General features: G+C 55.7%; 3 protein-coding genes across 3 annotated transcripts; 1 reads left to right on the forward strand and 2 right to left on the reverse strand.

Moving 5' to 3' along the window:
• Nucleotides 1–1301: 1301 nt before the first annotated feature.
• Nucleotides 1302–2219, reverse strand: ColSpa_04185 (uncharacterized protein; the record flags this gene model as incomplete). The annotated part of the gene is made up of 1 exon (XM_049270397.1): nucleotides 1302–2219. The coding sequence occupies one exon, from the start codon at nucleotides 2217–2219 to the stop codon at nucleotides 1302–1304; it is 918 nt and encodes a 305-aa protein (XP_049126354.1).
• A 582-nt stretch (nucleotides 2220–2801) lies between these two features.
• ColSpa_04186 (TEL2-interacting protein 1) lies at nucleotides 2802–3828 on the reverse strand (the record flags this gene model as incomplete). The annotated part of the gene is made up of 4 exons (XM_049270398.1): nucleotides 2802–3338; nucleotides 3397–3558; nucleotides 3632–3737; nucleotides 3806–3828. 4 exons carry the CDS (start codon nucleotides 3826–3828, stop codon nucleotides 2802–2804), a joined length of 828 nt encoding a protein of 275 aa, XP_049126355.1.
• A 13136-nt stretch (nucleotides 3829–16964) lies between these two features.
• ColSpa_04187 (F-box/LRR-repeat protein 2) lies at nucleotides 16965–19028 on the forward strand (the record flags this gene model as incomplete). The annotated part of the gene is made up of 1 exon (XM_049270399.1): nucleotides 16965–19028. The coding sequence occupies one exon, from the start codon at nucleotides 16965–16967 to the stop codon at nucleotides 19026–19028; it is 2064 nt and encodes a 687-aa protein (XP_049126356.1).
• Between the last annotated feature and the right edge of the window lie 343 nt (nucleotides 19029–19371).

Below are 19371 nucleotides of genomic sequence, written 5' to 3' on the forward strand. Positions count from 1 at the left end.
TCGAAGTTTGACAGTCACACCTAGGAGTGAAGACATGAGATGTTTGGGGGCACACTCTAGTCCTTTCGATGCATTGTTCGTCTCCGATCCTGGTATCCTTCGACGACCGTTTCCCTCTGTTTTCTCTGTTATCACTCTCGGCCCAAGCCCATATTGCAGGAAAGCTGTTATTACGGAAGGGGTCGGTTGGTGAAGACGCTGGTCCGCTGCATGTTTGCTTCAACCCCCCCTGACGGATTTTGTAATATCCTGCACCCACACGCGATTGCAAGGGTTCAAGGTTGGGTTGGGGAGCGCTCTGGCATATGATCTACCTTCATCTCCACAGATCTTCCATGCTTGAGGAGGAAAGCGGCTGGATTGTACTTCAATGATCACCCACGCATGCGACGACGACGTCGAAGAACGCCGGCGTGGACGCCTTCTCGAAGGACCTGCCATGGGATACAGTGCTGATCGCGGCTGTCATTGACGGTCCGTCAACGCACGAATCATGGTGCCTTCCAGATTGGACCGCCGGCGGCCGTCCAGATACTCTACCTTCAAGACCGAAGAGACGAGACCGTTGGGCCCTCGGTACTGTTCCGCGGCCTGATGTGAGCCAAGAATAATACGACCCGTCTGTTGGAGGTATTTGTAGCGGCCGCGAAAAGACATGGCTTGCCGGGTCTGCCAGGGTTGCAAGGCGCGAAGAGCGAGGCGTCTGAGAAAATGTGGACTCTGCGTCGGGTAGGTAGTGTGATGAGAAAGGGCCGGAAATGACGAGTCGGATATTCCTTGGCCCTGATGGTTGTTGGAAGTGTGAAGTTGTGAAGAATTTGGTTAGCTGCGGTTAGCTTGAGTGGAGCAGCCGTCCAACATTGAACGGGCAAGAGCTTCAGGACCAATAGAGTAACCTCTAGGTGCAGTTGCCGCCAACAAAATTAGATCAGGAGACACATCCTCGTCAACTTTGTTGGCCCATGCCTGCACGTGCTATGCCGACGCGGAAGGCCGGAGAAGGAAGCGGTCCCCATTCAATTGCGACAGGGACCCACGAGACACGATGGCGGCGGGTGAAGGCTTGGTCTACGACTATTGATGGAAACCAAGAATGATCGTCAAGGCATGGGGGCGCCTTCGTGTGTAGAAGATTATCGCTGGGCAAACATGTCTGTATTGTCTTGACAATCCCCGAATCTCCCATCTATGGACACACCCGACCTCCTTTCTCGCTAGTAAGCCTCACAGTTGTCATGATGCCGGCCTCTCCAGGTTCTCCAGTCATTGTCGTCATCTCTCACAACGTGTTCTCGTAATCATCATGCAAATGGAGACTTTGGCTTCTCCATGGGTTGCAGCCCAAAAATGTCATCGGACTTGATTGGCTTGGTCTGATCGTCGGTATCGGCGACAACCTCGCCGAAGAGAAAGGCGTTCCGCTCCCTGCTGATATTTCCCGAGGGTTTTTTCCGGTGTGCGCCACCGGAGCTCGACTTCAGCATCTGCGGCGGCGATGCGGACTGCGGCGATTGGTCCGGCTCAAGCATCCACGAGAAGGACGACTGGGCAAGGGTTGACCGCGTCGGAATCGGCGGCTGAGGACGTTCCTTTGGCTTTGGGGGAAGGGTTCCGAATTTCGGGATTGATACCGTCGCTGATGGATGCTCGGCAGGTCTGTCTGCGGGTGCATCTTGTGTGGTGTCCATCTGCTCGGGGAGCGGTGATGTCGAAGCTGGCGATTTGACTTTCCCTTGGTCCGCCAGGGACAGCGTCGAGATGGCGCCTGCCACATTTTCGGCGGCAGCAGCGGCCTGTAGAGCAGCCTTGCCGTCTGGCTCGACGTCCATCGAGATTTCTCCCCTCGCTTCTTCAGGAGGCGGACTAGTGAAGCCCTCCAAGTCCGGGACCTCGATCGTGGGGTCTTCTAGGTAGACTTTCACGAACTGGACCTTGGCGGCTGCCACCTCAACAAGCTCCAGGGTCTTAACCTTGTCGTCGAGGTTCGAAGTGGCCAAAGATCTGAGGCTTGTAACCGTCTCGTCCAGCATGTTTGCCAGCAGTTTGTTCCGTTGCTCCAGTGCAGCAATGGCCTGTGTCGCCGAGTCGTCTCCCAGTAGCTGTCTTGCTGTGCGAGGTGTGTAGCGTACTTCGTTCAGGCCCTGCATGTTTCTTCTGATATCGCCCATTGCATCACGCACGGCTTGGTTGATACCGAGCTTCTCGCTTCGCTCAAGCATGCTTTTTGCAGCACCCTGGAATAGAGCCTCCACCCCGCCCTGTTGCTGGATGAATCTGCTTGCCGAAGGAATCGGCGATTGACCACCTTTGGTTCGATTCCTAAAAGACGAAAATGCCTGACCCATTGGCGTCGTGGGCCGCGAACTACTCGCTGACTGCGTCGTACTTGGCATCTTCCCTGTGTATTTCAAGAGGAGTGAGACCCCCCCTGAGACATTAAGATGTGTTCTCAAGTACACGGCATCGTCCACGAACGTGTGAGGTCCATGAGGGACCTCTGGTGCGGGATACTTGAGAAGTAACTGCAAGCAAACGGAGTAGTCTGCCTCGAGTACTGCAACGAGTTAGCTAGAGTAGAGGTGAAACAAGTACTTGTCGAGAACCCACAACTCCAACGAATCCTGAGAAGCATCGCAACGCAAATGAGGTCTATCAAGCTTAGAGACGGGTCGACCGCGAAAAGGGTATCCCAAAGCACAAGCAGCTCGCCGAACGGAAACTCGCGACCGAAAAGAAGGCGGATCCATCGACTAGGGGCCGATCCTGTTAGTACCGGGCGACAACATACGGGTCACAGATGCTTACATCAAGAAGATCTGCGGCAGAATTTCAATATCTTTGAGGTGGTTGGCCAACTCTGGGTCAACCTTTGCCAAGCACACCTCATGGATATACTTGCTCTTCTCGACAATGGCCGATGATTCCACGCGATCCTTGGACGCGGATGCCAACGCCGCCTTTGAAATGGAATCTTTGACTTCGTAAAACGACTTGGCTTTCTCCATGATCTTGGAGAACAACGCAAACGTGTCGTGTTCAATAAAAGACGAGTCAAGCATGCCAAGCATCGTTTCATCAGCCTCCTGGCCGCTGGATGTGATAGCTTCGCGATCAAGCGCGTCTTGGTTCATCACATATGCTATCGGCGCCAGAAGCTCGTGCATGCCCTGACGGTAGCCGCCGCTGTTAGGGTGCAGCTTGCAGTAAACAAACAGCGCATCGATGATCAATGTCTGCGTTCGGTCTTCGTGATAGAAGGGTTCGTCTGGCAGGCGACGAACATCCTGCGCGATTTCCGCCCTGATGATCTCATCTTGGCGGACAGTGTTCCACGGCGACTGCGGCAAGGTGTGAGCTCAAGACCACGGGCATAGGGAAACGCTCCGTGATACGGACCTTTGGGTCGTCGGTCAGCGGGTCAACAGCCACCTTGGTCAGCTCCTCTGGGTGCTTGATGAACTTGAGAAAGTGGTCCCGTCGCTGAGAGTAAAAGCCGCGCAGCTCGGAGACGTGACGTAGCCAGTCTGAGGGGTCGACGTCTTGCAGGAGCAGGAAAGCCTGGGAAGCGAACGTCAGCTCGGCGTTGAGACAACATCAACGGCCTCGACTTCAAACCGACCTTCCAGCACACCGACCTGAAGCCCGTGATGCATGGGCTCGAAGGCCCATTGTACCTGACTGCATTTTGCAACTCAGAGAAATTCCCGGCATTCTTCAATGTCTCGGCCCATCGCGTCCTGGGAGTTAGATTAGCCAGTGAAAATGATGTCAGAGCTCGCGATGATGCCACGCGCACGGCACTTACTGGGCTTCATCGAGGGTTCTCATCGCGTAGCAAGAAGGCCGTGGTTTGAGGGGCCTATTGACTGCAGCGCTACAGAGGCAACGGGTCTGACATCCCAGGTCGAAACTTTGAAACTCAAAGAGCTTTACACAGTGAAACGCGAGCAGGTTGGCGGTCGATTGGAATGTAGTTAGTTGAAGGTGGCTGGAGAGGAACTAGGCGATGGCGGAAGCTTGGGCCAAGCCAAAGTACCACAGTTACGTACCCTGCGTGAGATACGCTGATGAGGTAAGGGAGTCTGGCAGCAGGCCTGGGACACAGGCAGTGGAGGGGCAGCAGTGAAGGGCCAGGGTGGGGCTGCGGGGGTACATCGCAACCTGTGACCGCCTGCTCAATAGTAATGTACCCCGCCATCGGCCACAATACACTAGTACAAGCCAGTCATGTCACTCATTGCCAGTGAGTGTTCGTCCCTGCATTTTGACGTTTGTAAATCTTTCTCGGTGTGGGCGTCCTCAGTGGTACAGATACTCACACCAGCTCCTGAAGAATACACACGGCAGATATCGTGACACCAAGAAGCCGTCAAAGTGTCGGGCGTCGACACGTACGAGGTGCTCAAGACTCCTCCACCATTACGAGATCACCTTTTGTTTGACGGTCCGACTTGGCAAGTTTGATTGAGTCTGGCAATGGCTCAAGTTTGGGTTTGAATAAAAAAGTCATGGGCAATCCAGCTCTAGATTGCATCACGAAGTATCTAAAAGCGCCTTGAGGGGTCTGAGCTTGATACGAGACAGCTGCCAGATACCAACAACAAAGTGTTCCTGATTTTGCCATAAGTGCAAAAAGAAACCATGTGTTGAGCTCGGGGGCTTTTCATGGCTTACTGGGTAGTTATTGGCTCTCTTGTACCTGTACTCTTGCAGTATGCTCAAATGGACGAGGCAAATTGTCATGGTGGTTGCCAACCTCGTTCAGAAGCAGTCTGCGCAGCAAGATCCAGTATCGTGTCGAATGGTGAATGGAGTCCAACTAGAGTGTGCTAAAGGAAGCACTCCGGTCGATCGCGTTGTATGTGTAGGAAATCATGAGTCTTGAAACTGCCCGAAGGGATCCCCGGTTTCGATCCCCTCGGACCATTCACCCTCTTGCACCTCGGCCCGAGTTATTATATACTGAAATACATAGCAAAGCCTACATAATGATCGTCTCGGTAGAATCGCTCCAGGGTTAGTATCGTCAGTAAGTCTACACATCCATCACGTCATCCTGCCGGCGTCCCAAGTACGGTTGGGGAAAGCGACAGACCCAATCCCACCAGTTCACGTCCACACATACATATATACGTAGGACAGAGTACGGCTGCCGAGATGGGACGTTCATCATCCTAACTTCATACACCTAGATAACACGAAGGGGAGACGATCAAGACACGGTGCAATGATTCATATTTTGTATTCCCTGTTCACGACGCCAGTCTCCTCTCTAATCTAACCCGCAAACCGAAAGAAAAACCCAAGCTCGCCATGGATCCCCTCCGTCGTTGACTTACCTGACGCGGCACAGAACTCCATAAGAGCCCTGTGCTAAACGGGCCTTTCCGCCCGCTCCCCGGCCCCAAGTCGAGTGAGTCGCCAGTCGAATTCGAGCCGGGCTCGTTGTCTCCCCACCCCTCTTCCTCTTCTTGTTTTCGAAAACGCTCGTTTTGTCTTGCACCCCGATGTTGAAAGACCAGCTCAAGTCATCACACGGACTATAGGAGAAAAAGAAGAAGAAAACGTCTTGTTGCGTCAAATGGCTCTCTCTAAGCACGTCCGGCTCCCCCTCGAACGAGAAGCCGTGCTGTTCAAGATTGCTCTTTAGGGTATCTTGACCAAATTTGCTCCGTGGCCCCAAATGGGCCTAGCTCCCTTCCCATGCCTCATGCCCGTTTCTCCTTCGTCATCATGTCATTGCTCTCCGTCAGTCCTCCTCATCAACCTCCTGGCACCAAGGATGCTCGAGAACCTGGTTGATGTCGTACCTCGCAGCCACGTCCCGGTCGAGCATGCGGCGTACCAGGTCAATGCTCTCGTCGCTCATCGTCCACGGGACGCGCAGATCTCGGTCCATGATCTCGTCAATGCTGTAGAATGGGTTCTCCTTGTAGATAATCGTGTAGAGCAGAATCCCAAGCGCCCACACGTCTTGTTCCTTGCCACCATATGGCTTGCCTGCGAGCACCTCCGGAGCAGCGTAGTCTGTGTCATGGTTAGCGTCTATCACCTCAGTACAAACAGGCAAGGTTCGACCAACCAATTGTGCCCACGAAGACGTCGAAGGGGCCGTTCTTGATGTACGCTGCACTTCCAAAGTCGATCAACTTGATATGACCCTCGCCGTCGAGGATTACGTTCTCATCCTTGATGTCCCTGTGGACTACCAGCGCCTTCGTGTGAAGATGACCGATGGCTTTGGCGACCTGGACGAAGATGCTCCGGCACTCAGCCTCTTCCATGTTGCTCCGAAGCTCAATGTAGTCGAAAAGATCCATGCCCGGTAATCCGTGGGGCACCATCTCAATGTAGTAGTTCACGTCATCCTCAAAAAACGATTCCATCTCGACAATGTTCGGATGTCGCAAGTCGGGGCGTCGCAGATAGTCAAGGACGTGGATCTCCAGAGGCACGGTGCCTAGCTTGCGATCTCTCGTCCACGTGTCAACCAAGATGCGCCGCTTCGTCACATACTTCAAGACCACCTTCTTTTGCGTCGTCTTGTACTTGGCCAGCTTGACCTGGCCGTAGGCGCCCTGGCCCATGTCCTCTATAATCTGGAAGTCATCGATCGACTTCTTCTGCTGAGCCGGCTCAATCACTTGTGGTACGGGGGCCTTCTCTTGCTTCTTCTCGGATCGCGATCCACCAGTCAACTTCGCAGCAGCCGTCATGGCGACTTCTTTGAGTTGTTTGGTGATGGCAGACGCAGTCGACGACGACGCTCGAGGCTTGGGTTCATCGGAATCCGAGCTAATCTCGATTGGCGTGTGTGCGGGCGTCTGCCCAGGCGACGGCTGATGCAAGGGAGTTGTCGTTCCAGAGGCGGATGCCGACGTCACACCGAGGGTGGACCTGGCAGCGTGCATGTGCCTGGAGTAGGTGATCCAAAGGGCAAAAACCACTTCAGAGTGAGGGATCAAGAATGAGTCGCCGTGGTTCTCCCCGCCCTTGTCCTCGTCTTCGTCCTCAATGACAGTCTCTTGAATTACCGTGGATTGCTTTGCGCTCCTGACCACCCGCATCTGGACGTCGATCTTGAGCTCCGAACCATCCCTGTGCTTACCCGGCAGCCCATCCGGCCGCAAGAAACTAGCCGCGGCATCGGGGCGGTTCTCTCGAAGACCCAGAATCGCCGACGCCCGGCGGAAGCTGTGTTCTGGTACCACAATTCCGTCCTGCAGTTGTACGCCGTCCTCTTCCGTCAAGATATGGAGGATCTTCTCGAAATCGGGGACCAACGAGTCAATGGCCATGCCGTCGGGCTTTTCATACCCAAACAGCGCACCGCAGAAGACCGAGTTGGAGCTTTGGATCTTCAGAGTCTCGGGGTCCACTACGATGATCCCTGCGATGTGTGGAAAGCTCGAGACGCGCAGTTCTGTCTTGCCCCGAACCTGCTCGACAGTGCAGGGAATGTTGACTTTGGCTGGGTTCGGGCATGTGAAGTACCTACGCTTGGCAATCTGCGCAAAGTCCACCTCGCCGGTGCGAGGGTCGATGCCTTGCCGAGGAATGCGTGGTATCAGCTTGCCGACATCGACTCCGGACTGCAGTGACTCAAAGCCCCAAATCGGCGCTGTGGCGCCAGAAATCTTTTGGATGATGCCTTCGTCGTCGAGTTCGATTTGAGCAACGTCTTCGTGGATTTCCTCCAGGACCCAAATGAGACCGATCCGCTTCTCTTTTACCCAGAGACTTGCGGAACCCGTGGCACCGTTTCGCTTCTGGATTGGAACGACGTCACCGCACAAGAGAACACCCCTGGATCGACTGCTTTGGTGCCGCGAAGTTCCTCTAAGTTTGGGTGGGTTCGGGTCTCCACTGTGGACGGTTTGAGCTTTCCGTGCAACGGCTTTCGGTGGCTGCGATCGCGAGTTAGGCTTGCTCAGCAATTGGGCGGTGATTCCACCTCGCCCACCCAGAAGCGAGGATGTGGAAGGAGTCGGTGGATGTACCGTCGTCTGTGGGATGTCTTCCGCCTCTTTGATGGTATCCTCGGGATCCATTTGCAAGAGTTTCTTTTCCAACCAAGCCCTCCGTTCCTCTTGAACCACCTCCAGAATGCCCATCTTCCGGACCTCTGCCTTGGTGACACCGAAAACCAAGCAGGCGAGATCGTTGGCTGCAATGATCGTCCATGGCGGCTTGGACTCCGTGGTGAAGATGGCCTGCGCTGCCGGAACCCATCTCGTCGAATGCCCATGGACGGCCGGCCCGAGTGCGTTTGGCATGGTCCCTGACAAGGGATGTGCGGTTGTGGGGGATGTAACCATTTCCTGATTTGCCAGGTACGGTTGCGCCATGGTGTCGATGAGCTGTTGGTGGACCGAGACCGGGAGCGTATCCGTCAGTGTCCGCTTCAAGCTGAGTCTCCGGGACGGCGGCGGAGACGATTTGGCCGTCGTTCCGCTCTCGTTTGTTGGCGTTCTGCTCGAGTTTTCCGATTCGGTCTCGCCCGCGGGGGTTTTTGTGTCTCACCTTGTGTGGTTTTCTTTGAATTGTCTTCTCTAGAGAAAGGTGTCTTGAAATGGGTGGCCGTAGGAGACGTGCTCGGTGACCGCAGAGGCTCGGGGCTCGATGTTCGCGGGACGAAATTCGCATCGAACAGGTTCTCCCCCGAAACTTGCGGGGGCCCCGTCAGAGGACCGACGAGGGACTGGTCCATGGATGGAAGGTTGCCCGCTCCGACCAGCTGCGCCCTAGCCAGCAGGTCGAGCATGTTCTGAGTCTCGACGTCACCCGTCGCTCGCGCCTGCGCGCTTGCAAGTGCGACATTTGAGGGTGAGACGGACCATCCCATTCTGTCTTTCATAAACTCTATGGATCGCTTGAGGACATTCTGCCGGTTGTGGATGTATTCTTCGGACTGGTGGGCGAAGGAGAAGGAGTGTAACGACTCGGAAGGGAAGCGGGAGAGGTCTTCGGAGAAGTTGGGTGACGAAGGGTGCGAGCTGAAGGGCATGCCGGGAGGGTTCGCAAGTAGTGTTGTCATGGACGTTGACCTCGACAGGCCGATCGAGGAGCTTCTGGATGCGGGGTTCGAAGGGGCTCGCGATGAGGGCTGTTGTCGAATTCGACGCAATCCGGATAGGCCGAGGCCATGGTCGTGGTCCGTTACGATGGAGGATCTGTGGCTTTAAAGACCTTGTCAGCGACGATGCCTCGAATGACTGTGGGTTGCCATGTGATGATCCGACCGCCACTGAGTGACTGTTGCGGCGATGCACTTGCACCCGTGACATCCGTCCGGCTTGGTGCCCAGCAAAAAAGTCCATTCATGTATCTGTCGCCAGCTCTTTCAGACGTGCATATCCCGCCTCGTCTTGCAACTGATCGTCTCATTTGGAACCGCTCTTTATCCCTTGCAGGCCACAATGCGCCCACGTGGACGTGTCGCGCCCCATTCTTCACAGCCTTGTGTTTCGTCGCCGAGACGACTACCTTGGCGACCCAAAACAACCTCATCCATCGAAGACCAAAAAAAATCGTCAACTCGGCGGCAGCTTTGCCGGATCGATAGAACGCATCGGGATGTATCCAAAGGTGAAGTACCAACCTTGGCATTGCATCGCTGCCTTCGGCGACTGAGCCGGCATCGAAGGAAAAGCGCATCCGGCCGGGGCCGGCGTTGTCGGTTATGACGGCGAGGTTTCCGGTGCTTCGGTTCTTGGGGAGCTGCAGTTGGGTCGTCGGGGTTCGGCTCCTTCCTCGAGACTCTTCATGGTGTTTGTCGTTGCCTGCAACCGTGGGAGAGGTCTAGGTCAGAGAGAGGCCGCAGTGCTTCGGAGACGGGGGTTTTGCGTGGTCGGGAAGACGTACCATTGTTGTGAGGTCCCCCATGCGTCTGTAGCATAATTGGAAAGTAGAATAGCAGTCGACTCGGATAATTGGCAAGGTAATAGACAAGATGCGGGCAGGAGGCGGATTCGATGATGCAGGTTCGGATTCGGCGGGGTCGAGTCGAGGAGCAAGAGGTCGGCCTGACAGGTATTGATCGGTGGCTCGGCTCTGCTTGTCTGGGACGGTTGGTCGTAGGAGAGAGAACGAATGAGTGGTGCCCGACAGTAGTTGGTGCTGTACAACGGTGGCTGTTCCAGCTAAGGTAGTAGGCAATGAGGTACAGATGCAAAACACGCCTGCAAGATACAATACCTCTGGGTAGGTAAGGCAAGGTTTGGGGGCAGTCAGAGGTAAGGTAGATCGGGTTCCGGTGGGCAAATCTTGCCACAAGGATGAGGGTGCGAGCGGTATCGACTGGGGAGTGGTTGAAAAAAAAAAGGAATATTTGGTCGTATTTTTTGCTGGTGGTCCGTCCTGTACAAGCGGGAAAAATAGCGAGAGGGACCGCGGGGAGAGAGAGAGAGAGACAAGAGTTTGAGAGTTTGAGGGAAGATCGATGGAATGGTCCGACGGCAGTCGGAAATGGTGATGGTGAAAGTGCAGTGGATGAGAGCTGGCAGCAGTGAGTAGCTAGCCGTAGCAGTAACGGCACCGATATGCAATGCAATAGCAACAGCGAAAGCGCAGCAGACCAGAGAGGAGACCGACGCAGGCAACAAAAGTCGAAGCGTCTCGTCCTCTTGTCTTGGTGCTGGTTCTGGTCCAGGTCAAGGCCCAGTCCGGTCCAATTCAACTCACCGAAGGGCCAAGAAAGGGAACGTGAGTCGTCTCGCCGTCCCGTGCTAGTGCCACCTCGGTGCCAGCGCCAATGCCAGAAGAATGCCAATGCCAATGCCAGTCAGTGTCAGTGCCGGCGTCAATGCCGCAACCGGATGTCCTGTCTCTCGTCCAGTACAATCCAGTGCGGTGCAGCCTGCTTTGCGCTCGCTCACTTGCTCACTCTCTCTCACACACTCTCTCTGTTTGTGCCGTTGACAAGCGCGGGCGTCGAGAGTCGGGCCAAGAAAAGCAGGCGAGAGCAAGGCAAGTGACTAGCTTTACACCTAGCAACCGACCCACGTGCGTCTGGGCCGCGTGAAAGGATTGTCTGCCGTAATCGTTCAAGATGACCTAAGACTGACTGAGAAGTGGTGGCAGAATCCTAAAGGGAGGGGGATTCAGTGCGGTTTCGGTCTCGAATCTTTAGTCCACAGTGTTGCCGCAGGTGCTTGTCCGCAAGGTAGCGACAAGCAAGGCCCCAGAAGCCAGGAAGTGTCCCCTTGTTAAACCAAAACAGCGATGCTGAAGCTTGGGTAGTAGCGGGCGTCAAGTCACGGACGATAGGGGGATGGCGGGCGACGGCGGTGACGAGTGTTGGTGACGAGGAAGACGGAGACAGCACGAGCTCAATGTCACCTTGAGGGAGAGAGAGGGAGAGAGAGAGAGAGAGAGAGAGAGAGGATGTTCGCTTAGTTGGCGAAGTGAGGGAGAGGGGAGAAAGAGGGGTGAAGAAGGCAGTGGTGGATGGAAGAAGGAGGAAAAAATCCCAAAAAAAAAAGTCCACTTTCTCTGCTGGCTGTTTTCTGGTGATCGAAAATTTTGAGATGCATCTGTCCACAGCTTCTAATTACTAGCCATTCTGCGTCTGCACCTGTGTGTCCTAGTTGCCTCATAGAAACCCTCTATTCTCCTCTCAAGAAAACCCTCCAAAATCCGCACGTTGTGCAGCCCTCTGCAGCTCTGGGTGGGCACGCAGTATGAGTTACAGGCTTGACTTACAGGGCCAGCAAGCCATTGCAACACTGATTGGGAGAGCTGGCGTGCGGTACTAGCCCCTGAGAGGGATGCGAAGTGGGGGCAACACAGGTATGCTGGGGGGTGACGCTGTGAAAGCCCACTGTAAACCGGGAACGCTGTGAGCTGCTAATTACCTCTCCCCCTACCTCGTCCTCGTCAAGAGGGAAAGCCACAAGACGGGAGGGAAGCTGCGCAGCACGTGAATCAGCCAGCTCCGCAGCTTGGCCCAACGGTGGACCCGCCTCGTCGATGCTGACCGGCACCAATCTAGTGTATGGTGATATCCCCCGGGGTCCACGCTCGAGAAAAAGGGACTACGTGCCCGGGATACGTCACAGTGCCGCAGCCAAGCCCGGCGACGTGCTGGCCGAGGCCGCCGCCCGTGAAGCCATCATTGCCCAGATTCAGATCTGCCCAAAGACCTCCCACCAGGTCATTGGACAATGGCCCAGATTGAGCAGACATGTATACACTACTTCCCGGCAGGCCCCTCCGGTGCAGTAACGATGATCACCGCTCAAGACGAACCGAATTGCCGCGGTGCCAGCTGCATGTCGTAGAACCCGACGGGGCACTGGACGGGGAAACGGGCGGCCGAAGGAACAAAACAAACATTCCATCGTCCGCCCACCAACCGCCGGGCTGACGGGGCGGACCCCTGCATACAGCCTTCCACGACGACGTCGACAACGCAACTGCTCTCCAGGGAGTTGCGTGGGTCCAGAAACTTCCGCAGTGCTGAGGCCGCGGGTCAAGCCGTGGTTGTATCTAGAATACAAGGCTAGCTTCTTTGCATCCGCCTCTTGTTGTCGGTGTAGCAGTCGATATCCGCCTGTGTCGAGAACTCGGCCATGCCCACCGTAGGGGCCTCGGTCTGTCTGCAAGAAGCAGGATGCAAACGGATTGGCAAGTGGGCATGGCATTGCGGATCGCCACGAGTCTGTGACGAGGATTGGATTCATCCTCGCGATGAGTGGAGAAGCATACTCCGCTCTCTTGAACATCACGCTTGACTTTAAGAAGTGCCGCAACGCCCTCCTAACACCCAGTCGCGGCCCGTTTCGGCGCTGAAGTGGTCGGCTGTGTGCAGTTCTGACAAGCTGAGCTTCGCAAACAGGATGCGCAGACGTCATGGCCTGAATGCGCACGACTCATGTGATATCCTTTCCTACCCATGGGGCATGCAACAGGCTACCTGCACACAAGCCCGCACCGCGAATGGTTCGAATAGCAGACAAGCAAGACTGTCAACGGGGAACTTGGCGTCATGGACTTCGGCCAACACTTGCCATTGTCATCCCGCGTTTGGCATGCCCGGTACCTACAGGATCATAACCGCCCTGCCGCTGAGTCCAAAGGTTGAAAATGCCTTAAACTTCTTCTAGAAGCATGGAAGGCTGACTGAATGGAAAGATACCGGGCGAGCTGGCCTCACTTTCCTGGCTTATTGCAGGATATTAATGCTCAAAGATCATCTTCGCAGCAGCTTTCATGACCATGGCCTCCACGAGCTATCCCCCTGATCCGGATTATCGTGATGTTCCCATATCTTATCGTTGAACTACATAGTACCGGAACTTCGGGCGGCACGTGGCTGAGAGTGCCCACACATCTTTCTTACATACCTACCTAGTAGGAGCGCCCGTATTTGATGCCGAGGCAAGGTGAAAGCTAAAAGATCGAGGTAGGGCAACAAGAAAATTGCCGTCAAAAACCTTTGGATGCCTTCAGATGCTGCACTCCGATTCGTTCAGATCGAGGACTCGGAGACGGCCACCACACCTTTCGACAGGCCATCAACAAACACGCCAAGCACAGTAGTTGTTTCGACGGTTCACGAAAGGCATTCTCCTCTGGCTGGACGGCTCAGGATGGTTGAGACAGTTGGATCATGAGATCGTATGACGAAGACAGTCAGGCAAGGGTCGTCTCAAGGAAAACACCATCTCGAACGCGATGTCACGATGCGGTACTGGCAGGCCGGTCGGCGGCGAGGAAATGCAGTTGTTCGGGATTCGCCAAGATTGGCCGTTTGGTGGGAAGGTGTCGCGTGGCTCACCGCCTGCTACGTCCTTATCTTTCCTACCCAAGTCGCCTGATATGTGGCAGTACTCTGGCTCCCGATTTTCGGCGTGAAAGCGTCAGCCGATCGGACCAGTCTGTGTGGTGGTACTTGAAAGTGCGCTTGATCAACAGGACGAGGTCAGGGCACCAAGAAACCGTGTAAGAACAGTCGTGGTGTCAAAAATGCCATGTTGGATTTGATGGAGATCTGCCAAGCGGTTGCGACCGTGGAGAGAAGAGACCTGAGGATTGCTCTGGCGACAAAGCGCGGCAATGTCAGCTTCGGTCAAGCTTCGGATGAACAGTCCCGAGCCCGTCCATTAGCTAGAATACTGGAACAGCGGCAGCTTAAGATTCGCAGCATATGCATCTCCAGCAATACGCCCCGAACCCCGAGAAAGGAGCGCGGCGAGGATCGCTAGAGAAAAAGATTTCAAGACAGATTCGTTTGCTCCAAGTCCCTCGTTAACGTGGAGGCGGGAGAGTCAGCCCCGCCAAAAAAGGTCGAATTCGGTTTCGTTTGGAGGAGTAATTGTTCTCTTGTCCACGACCGTTCGGTTGCGGCACGGGCCAAGAAAAACGGATTTCGACCCCTACAAAATGCTTTCTCTAACACACCTCGCGGATCGCTCGTAGTCTCCGAGAGGCTGGGGCATCACTACCTTCTCAAGAGTGAGCTTTGGTACGTATAGAACATCTCGCAGCAGGGCCCGGTTGAAAGTTTGATTCAACGGCACAAGCCTTGGCAGAGCAAGGCAGAAACATGTATTTTGCAAGCCTCGAGGTGCTCAAAGCGAACTGTATCGAGTCAGTCTGTTTCGGTTGAATGTTTCTCGAGGCGGACCACCGGCATCTTCTTCCAGGGTTGGCGAATTCAGACTTCAGATGGAGATGCGCCAGATGTACCCGCAAACCAAGTGGCACGAGTGCAGATACCTCGACGACAAGCCCAAGGGACGGTGCTGCCACCGTGCAGGCAGTAAACGGAAAGACGTACCGGCCACAGCGACAGCGACTGGGGACCGGTTCTTTGGTACGAGTCGAGTTCCTCCAATGACTATTGATAGAAGCGGTCGGCGGTGCCGTGCTGCAGGTCAGTACATCCAAGTGCGTCTGTGGTAGGAGTGTAGAGTTCAAGGGTCCAGCCAACACGCTAGTGAGCTGAGGATAGACGTTGGGGGAGTACCTACACAGGATCCGTCCTGCAGGTGTGATGCTCAGGTCCCTGCTTAGAAATTCCAAAGGCGGAGGACCCTGCGGTGAGCTGCCTGCACGCTGTACAGCTCCTCCTACGTGGCGCGTCTTTCGCAGAAGTCCATGGTGGTTTTGGGCAGGTTCCCATGCAGTAGGATCGGTGGTGTTCATGAGCACGGTGTTGCTGGCTGCTCAAGACCCGACCTTGCATTGTTTGACTGACCAGATGGCGGGAAAAGCACCGGTGATGGTGCCACAAAAATAGGGAGGATGGTGACTTGGGCAAGTGCTCAAGTCAGGCTCTCGCCGGTTTGGGGGGTCTTGGAGGCAAGTTGTGGTGTCAGTCAGCGGCGATCTGACTGGTAGTGGGTAGTGGGGTTCAGATCATCCGAGACCCACCTTTTCTCTCCAACAGCCGGATTAATTGGTCCAGATCAGAGGGTCTGCACTCCGGGCGGGCCCCTCGCCTTCCCCCTCGTCCTTCGACGTTCCCCACCCGCCCGCTCTTTCTCGCCGGGCCACGGGCCCCGCATCAGGTGGATAACTGAGAGGTATCTTTGCTGCGTATCGGCCACCAGTCACGACTTTGCATGTTTCTTTGCCTCTCGGAGGGTTTTAGGCCAGACCAGTTACCCACTGTATCTGTAGTCTAGTCCTCGCCTCCGTTGGGCGTCGTCTTCTGCTTCCAGGCCCTCTCCGCCGCTGTGCCGCTTTCCAGCTTCAAAATGGTCTAGAGCTTAGCTAGAAAGGCAGGTAAGAAGAAGCTGGGAGCTTTATCCTGATAGGTTTCGTTGGTACTTTGTTTCTCAAGTCTTGGCCCAACGCAGCCGAGATACCGAAGGTCTTGTCAGTGTTCTAGGGCCAGTGGCCACCTTCCAGAGTCAGACCCCGTCGTCCCAAGGTACATACCAAGGATTGGGGGGCAGAGGCGAGTCTGGCATTGGCACCGTCGACCGTCAGAGTGACCCGTAAGGCCGTAGGTGTGGGTGGTGAGAGACGTGTATGGCGAGCCGGGATCTTTCGGTGCCCATCGATAAGGAGGGAGGGACCCTGTTCCGCCGACTGGGTGGGTGATGGGGGAGAGGGGAATGGCGGCCATGGAGGGGTGTGAGGGCCGTTTTGTGCATCCGGTCCAGAGCGTGTTTTAAGCTTCTGTTGCTGCTTCCCGTCCCCTTCGGTGCGGTGTGCGAGTGCGGTCGAGTTTTGCTAATGGCCGATTTTTCCCTTTTTTTGTTTCTCATCCTCCATCTTTTTTTTCTTCCTCCTCTGCTCCCATCCTCACCCTCACCTTCTCATTTTCGTCTCTCGTGCTTGTAGCCTTGTTCGTGCCCTCCCCCGGACTTCTGCTCGTGTGACCTGCCACACAGGAATACCAGGCCATGATATCTTGAGCTTTCGGTGTGCCATGTGCTCCGCCCCAACCCGTAAGGTCCCCTTCCTCCAGCCTTCTGAGGCTCCACACCCCGCTACCTGCACCGGCTGACCTCCATCATCGATAGCCGGCTCACACCCGTTCTCATAGGAGATCCCATAGAACCCCTGCCCACCCCTCCGCTCCTGCCCCCCTTCAGAGAGATAGAGAGCAGAGAGCGAGCATTCAAGACCGCATCCTCTCCCCGACTATTCGCGCTCTTATGCCTCAACCGCTTTCCTAGGGACTTGGTCTGTCTCTCGAGCTGTCTCGAAATTTACTCCCGCGTCTTTCCGACATACCGCTATGAAATAGTTAGTATCTTGCCACCAACTGTTTCGAGCGCTTTGCCCTCACAAGGGTTTCCGGAGTAGACCTTCGAGCTCAGCTTCATATTGCCCCGCGCTGCCACACCTGCAAAGAGAATACGAGAAAGGCTGCGCAACCTTGAAAGCCAAACGTCGGCCGTTGAGGTTACTGGTTTCCCTGTTGTAGTCCCGAAGCTCCTTTTCCCGCTTCAGGTCGGTCTTTTGCATATATTTTTTGCCCTAGAGGCCATTATCGAGCGTCCAACATGACCGACACTACCGAAATCACCGCCGGGCCTACTCCCATGGAAGTGGTCGACGAACAAGGCCCCGGTCTCTCGACGCCAGCCAGCAAGACAAAGGGCCGCCACCGTGTGCTCTGTGGCGTACAGCGAATGTCATCCTCACCTTCGCTGTCCAGGACCGGCCGCTCAAGATCACACAGCAACCCCCAACGCGGGCGTGGGAACGTTTCCTGCGTGAGCTTGGCAGGACCTTCGACCTCCGGAACATCTTTTAGTGGCGATTCTTACTTTCCCGCAGGCGCGACAGCATCTGGCTACGCCAGCGCCTCGAGCTCAGTCCCAGGAACGCCGTCGAGCGAAATCATCCAGTTTGTGGGCATTGACGGCCGTCTGGCTATCCGGCGAGTCGACAATGTCTTTCCTGCGTCGCAGTCACCGGTACCCCAGACCATTGGACTTCCGTCTGACCTAAGGACGACGAGCAAGATCCAGATCGCAAACCCGGCGGTTCCCAAACGCGGCTTCAACTTCTGGGAGAACATGCCTTACGAGATGCGTGTGCAAATCTTCTCCTACCTTTCACCCAAGGAGCTTGTACGAGCTTCGCGTGTCAGCAGGGTGTTCCACAAGATCTGCTTCGACGGGCAGTTGTGGACATCCTTCGATGCCACGGAATTCTACCAAATCATTCCTGCCGAATCACTCGCCAGAATCATCGTTGCTGCCGGTCCTTTCATCAAGGACCTGAACCTCAGAGGTTGCGTCCAGGTCGAACATTACAAACGGGCCGAGGTGGTTGTCAAGGCTTGCAAAAACTTGGTCAACGCTACGCTGGAGGGATGCCGCAATTTCCAACGCAACACGCTACACAGCCTGCTGAGGAGCAACGACAAACTCGCCCACCTGAACTTGACTGGATTGACAGCAGTAACCAACATGTCCTGCAAGATCATCGCCGAGTCGTGCCCGCAGCTGGAAATGTTCAACGTATCATGGTGCGTGCACATGGACGCACGAGGAATCAAGGCAGTACTCGTGGGGTGTCCCAGACTCAAGGATCTGCGGGCAGGAGAAGTTAGGGGTTTCGACAACCTCGATGTTGCCGAGACGATCTACGAGACGAATAACCTTGAAAGGCTGGTCCTGAACGGCTGCGCCGAGCTTAACGACCGCGCGCTCAAGGTTATGGTCCACGGAGAGGACCCCGAGATCGACATCCTTACTGACCGTCCCGTCGTACCTCCGAGGAAATGGCGCCACCTCGACCTCAGCCGCTGCTCCCGCCTTACGACCCAGGGCGTGAAGGCGCTGGGATACAACGTTCCGGATCTTCAGGGGCTGCGACTGTCTGGTTGCACCGCACTTACAGACGCGGCGCTGGAGCCCATCTTCGCATCCACCCCACGTCTCACACACCTCGAGATGGAAGACTTGTCGGATCTCACCAACGGCCTTCTCTCTGAGCACTTGGCCAAGGCCCCCTGTGCGCCACGGCTAGAGCATCTGTCCATCAGCTACTGCGAAAACCTCGGCGACAGCGGCGTGCTCCCCGTCGTCAAGAACTGCGTCAACCTCCGAGCCATGGACCTCGACAACACCCGCATTAGCGATCTTGTCCTCGCCGAGGCGGCCTACATGGTCAACAACCGTTCCCAGAGCGCCGCGGCGAAGCCGAAACCACGAGTCGGTCTCCACATGGTTATCTACGACTGCCAAAACGTCACCTGGACCGGCATCCGCGAGGTCCTGTTCCGCAACGCCCAAACCAAGCCCTCCATGTCCGAGATCGGCAAGTTTACATATTCGGCAGAGGCCATCAGCCTCAAGTGCTTCTACAAGTTCCAAATGACGGTCGACGAGCACATGAAGCGCGTGCTCCGCGGCGACCTCGCCGCCGCCAACCGCCTCGAGCGCCGGTGGGCCGACTACATGCAGGCCAACGAGGAGGCAGGGACCACCGGGGCCGGCCACCGCCGTCGCAGGCGCAGGGCCCGCGAGGCGCAGATGTTGCACGCCGACGAGGAGGAGGGCGGCAACGGCGGTCGGCGGCGGGGCCGGACCGTCGGTTCCTGCGCCATCATGTGAGGCGGCAAGTGCTCATCTACGAGGGTCGCCCTAAGTGAAGTATTCGTGACGGCGGCCTTTGTAGCGTTCTCACGGGAGGCGATGCATCTTTTGCACTTTTTTTTCTTCTTCTCCACTTGTTGAGCCATGTCGGTATTCTTTCTATTCAGAGAGGCGTTTGGTGCACAACAGACATTTCCGTGGCTAGATTCGGGATGCATTGCCATTTCTCTCCGTGGTACGGATGAACTCGGCGTCTCGCATCAGGAAAGGCGTCACCTCATCCAGCCCTTCCTTCCGTGCTGTTTGCCTAGAAGCACGTCTTATTTTCTTCTTCCTCTTCTTCTCTCTATACGGTGTTCAG

The sequence above is a fragment of the Colletotrichum spaethianum genome (genome assembly GCF_022836535.1).
Source record: "Colletotrichum spaethianum MAFF 239500 DNA, contig08, whole genome shotgun sequence".
NCBI classification, from domain to species: Eukaryota; Fungi; Ascomycota; class Sordariomycetes; order Glomerellales; family Glomerellaceae; genus Colletotrichum; species Colletotrichum spaethianum.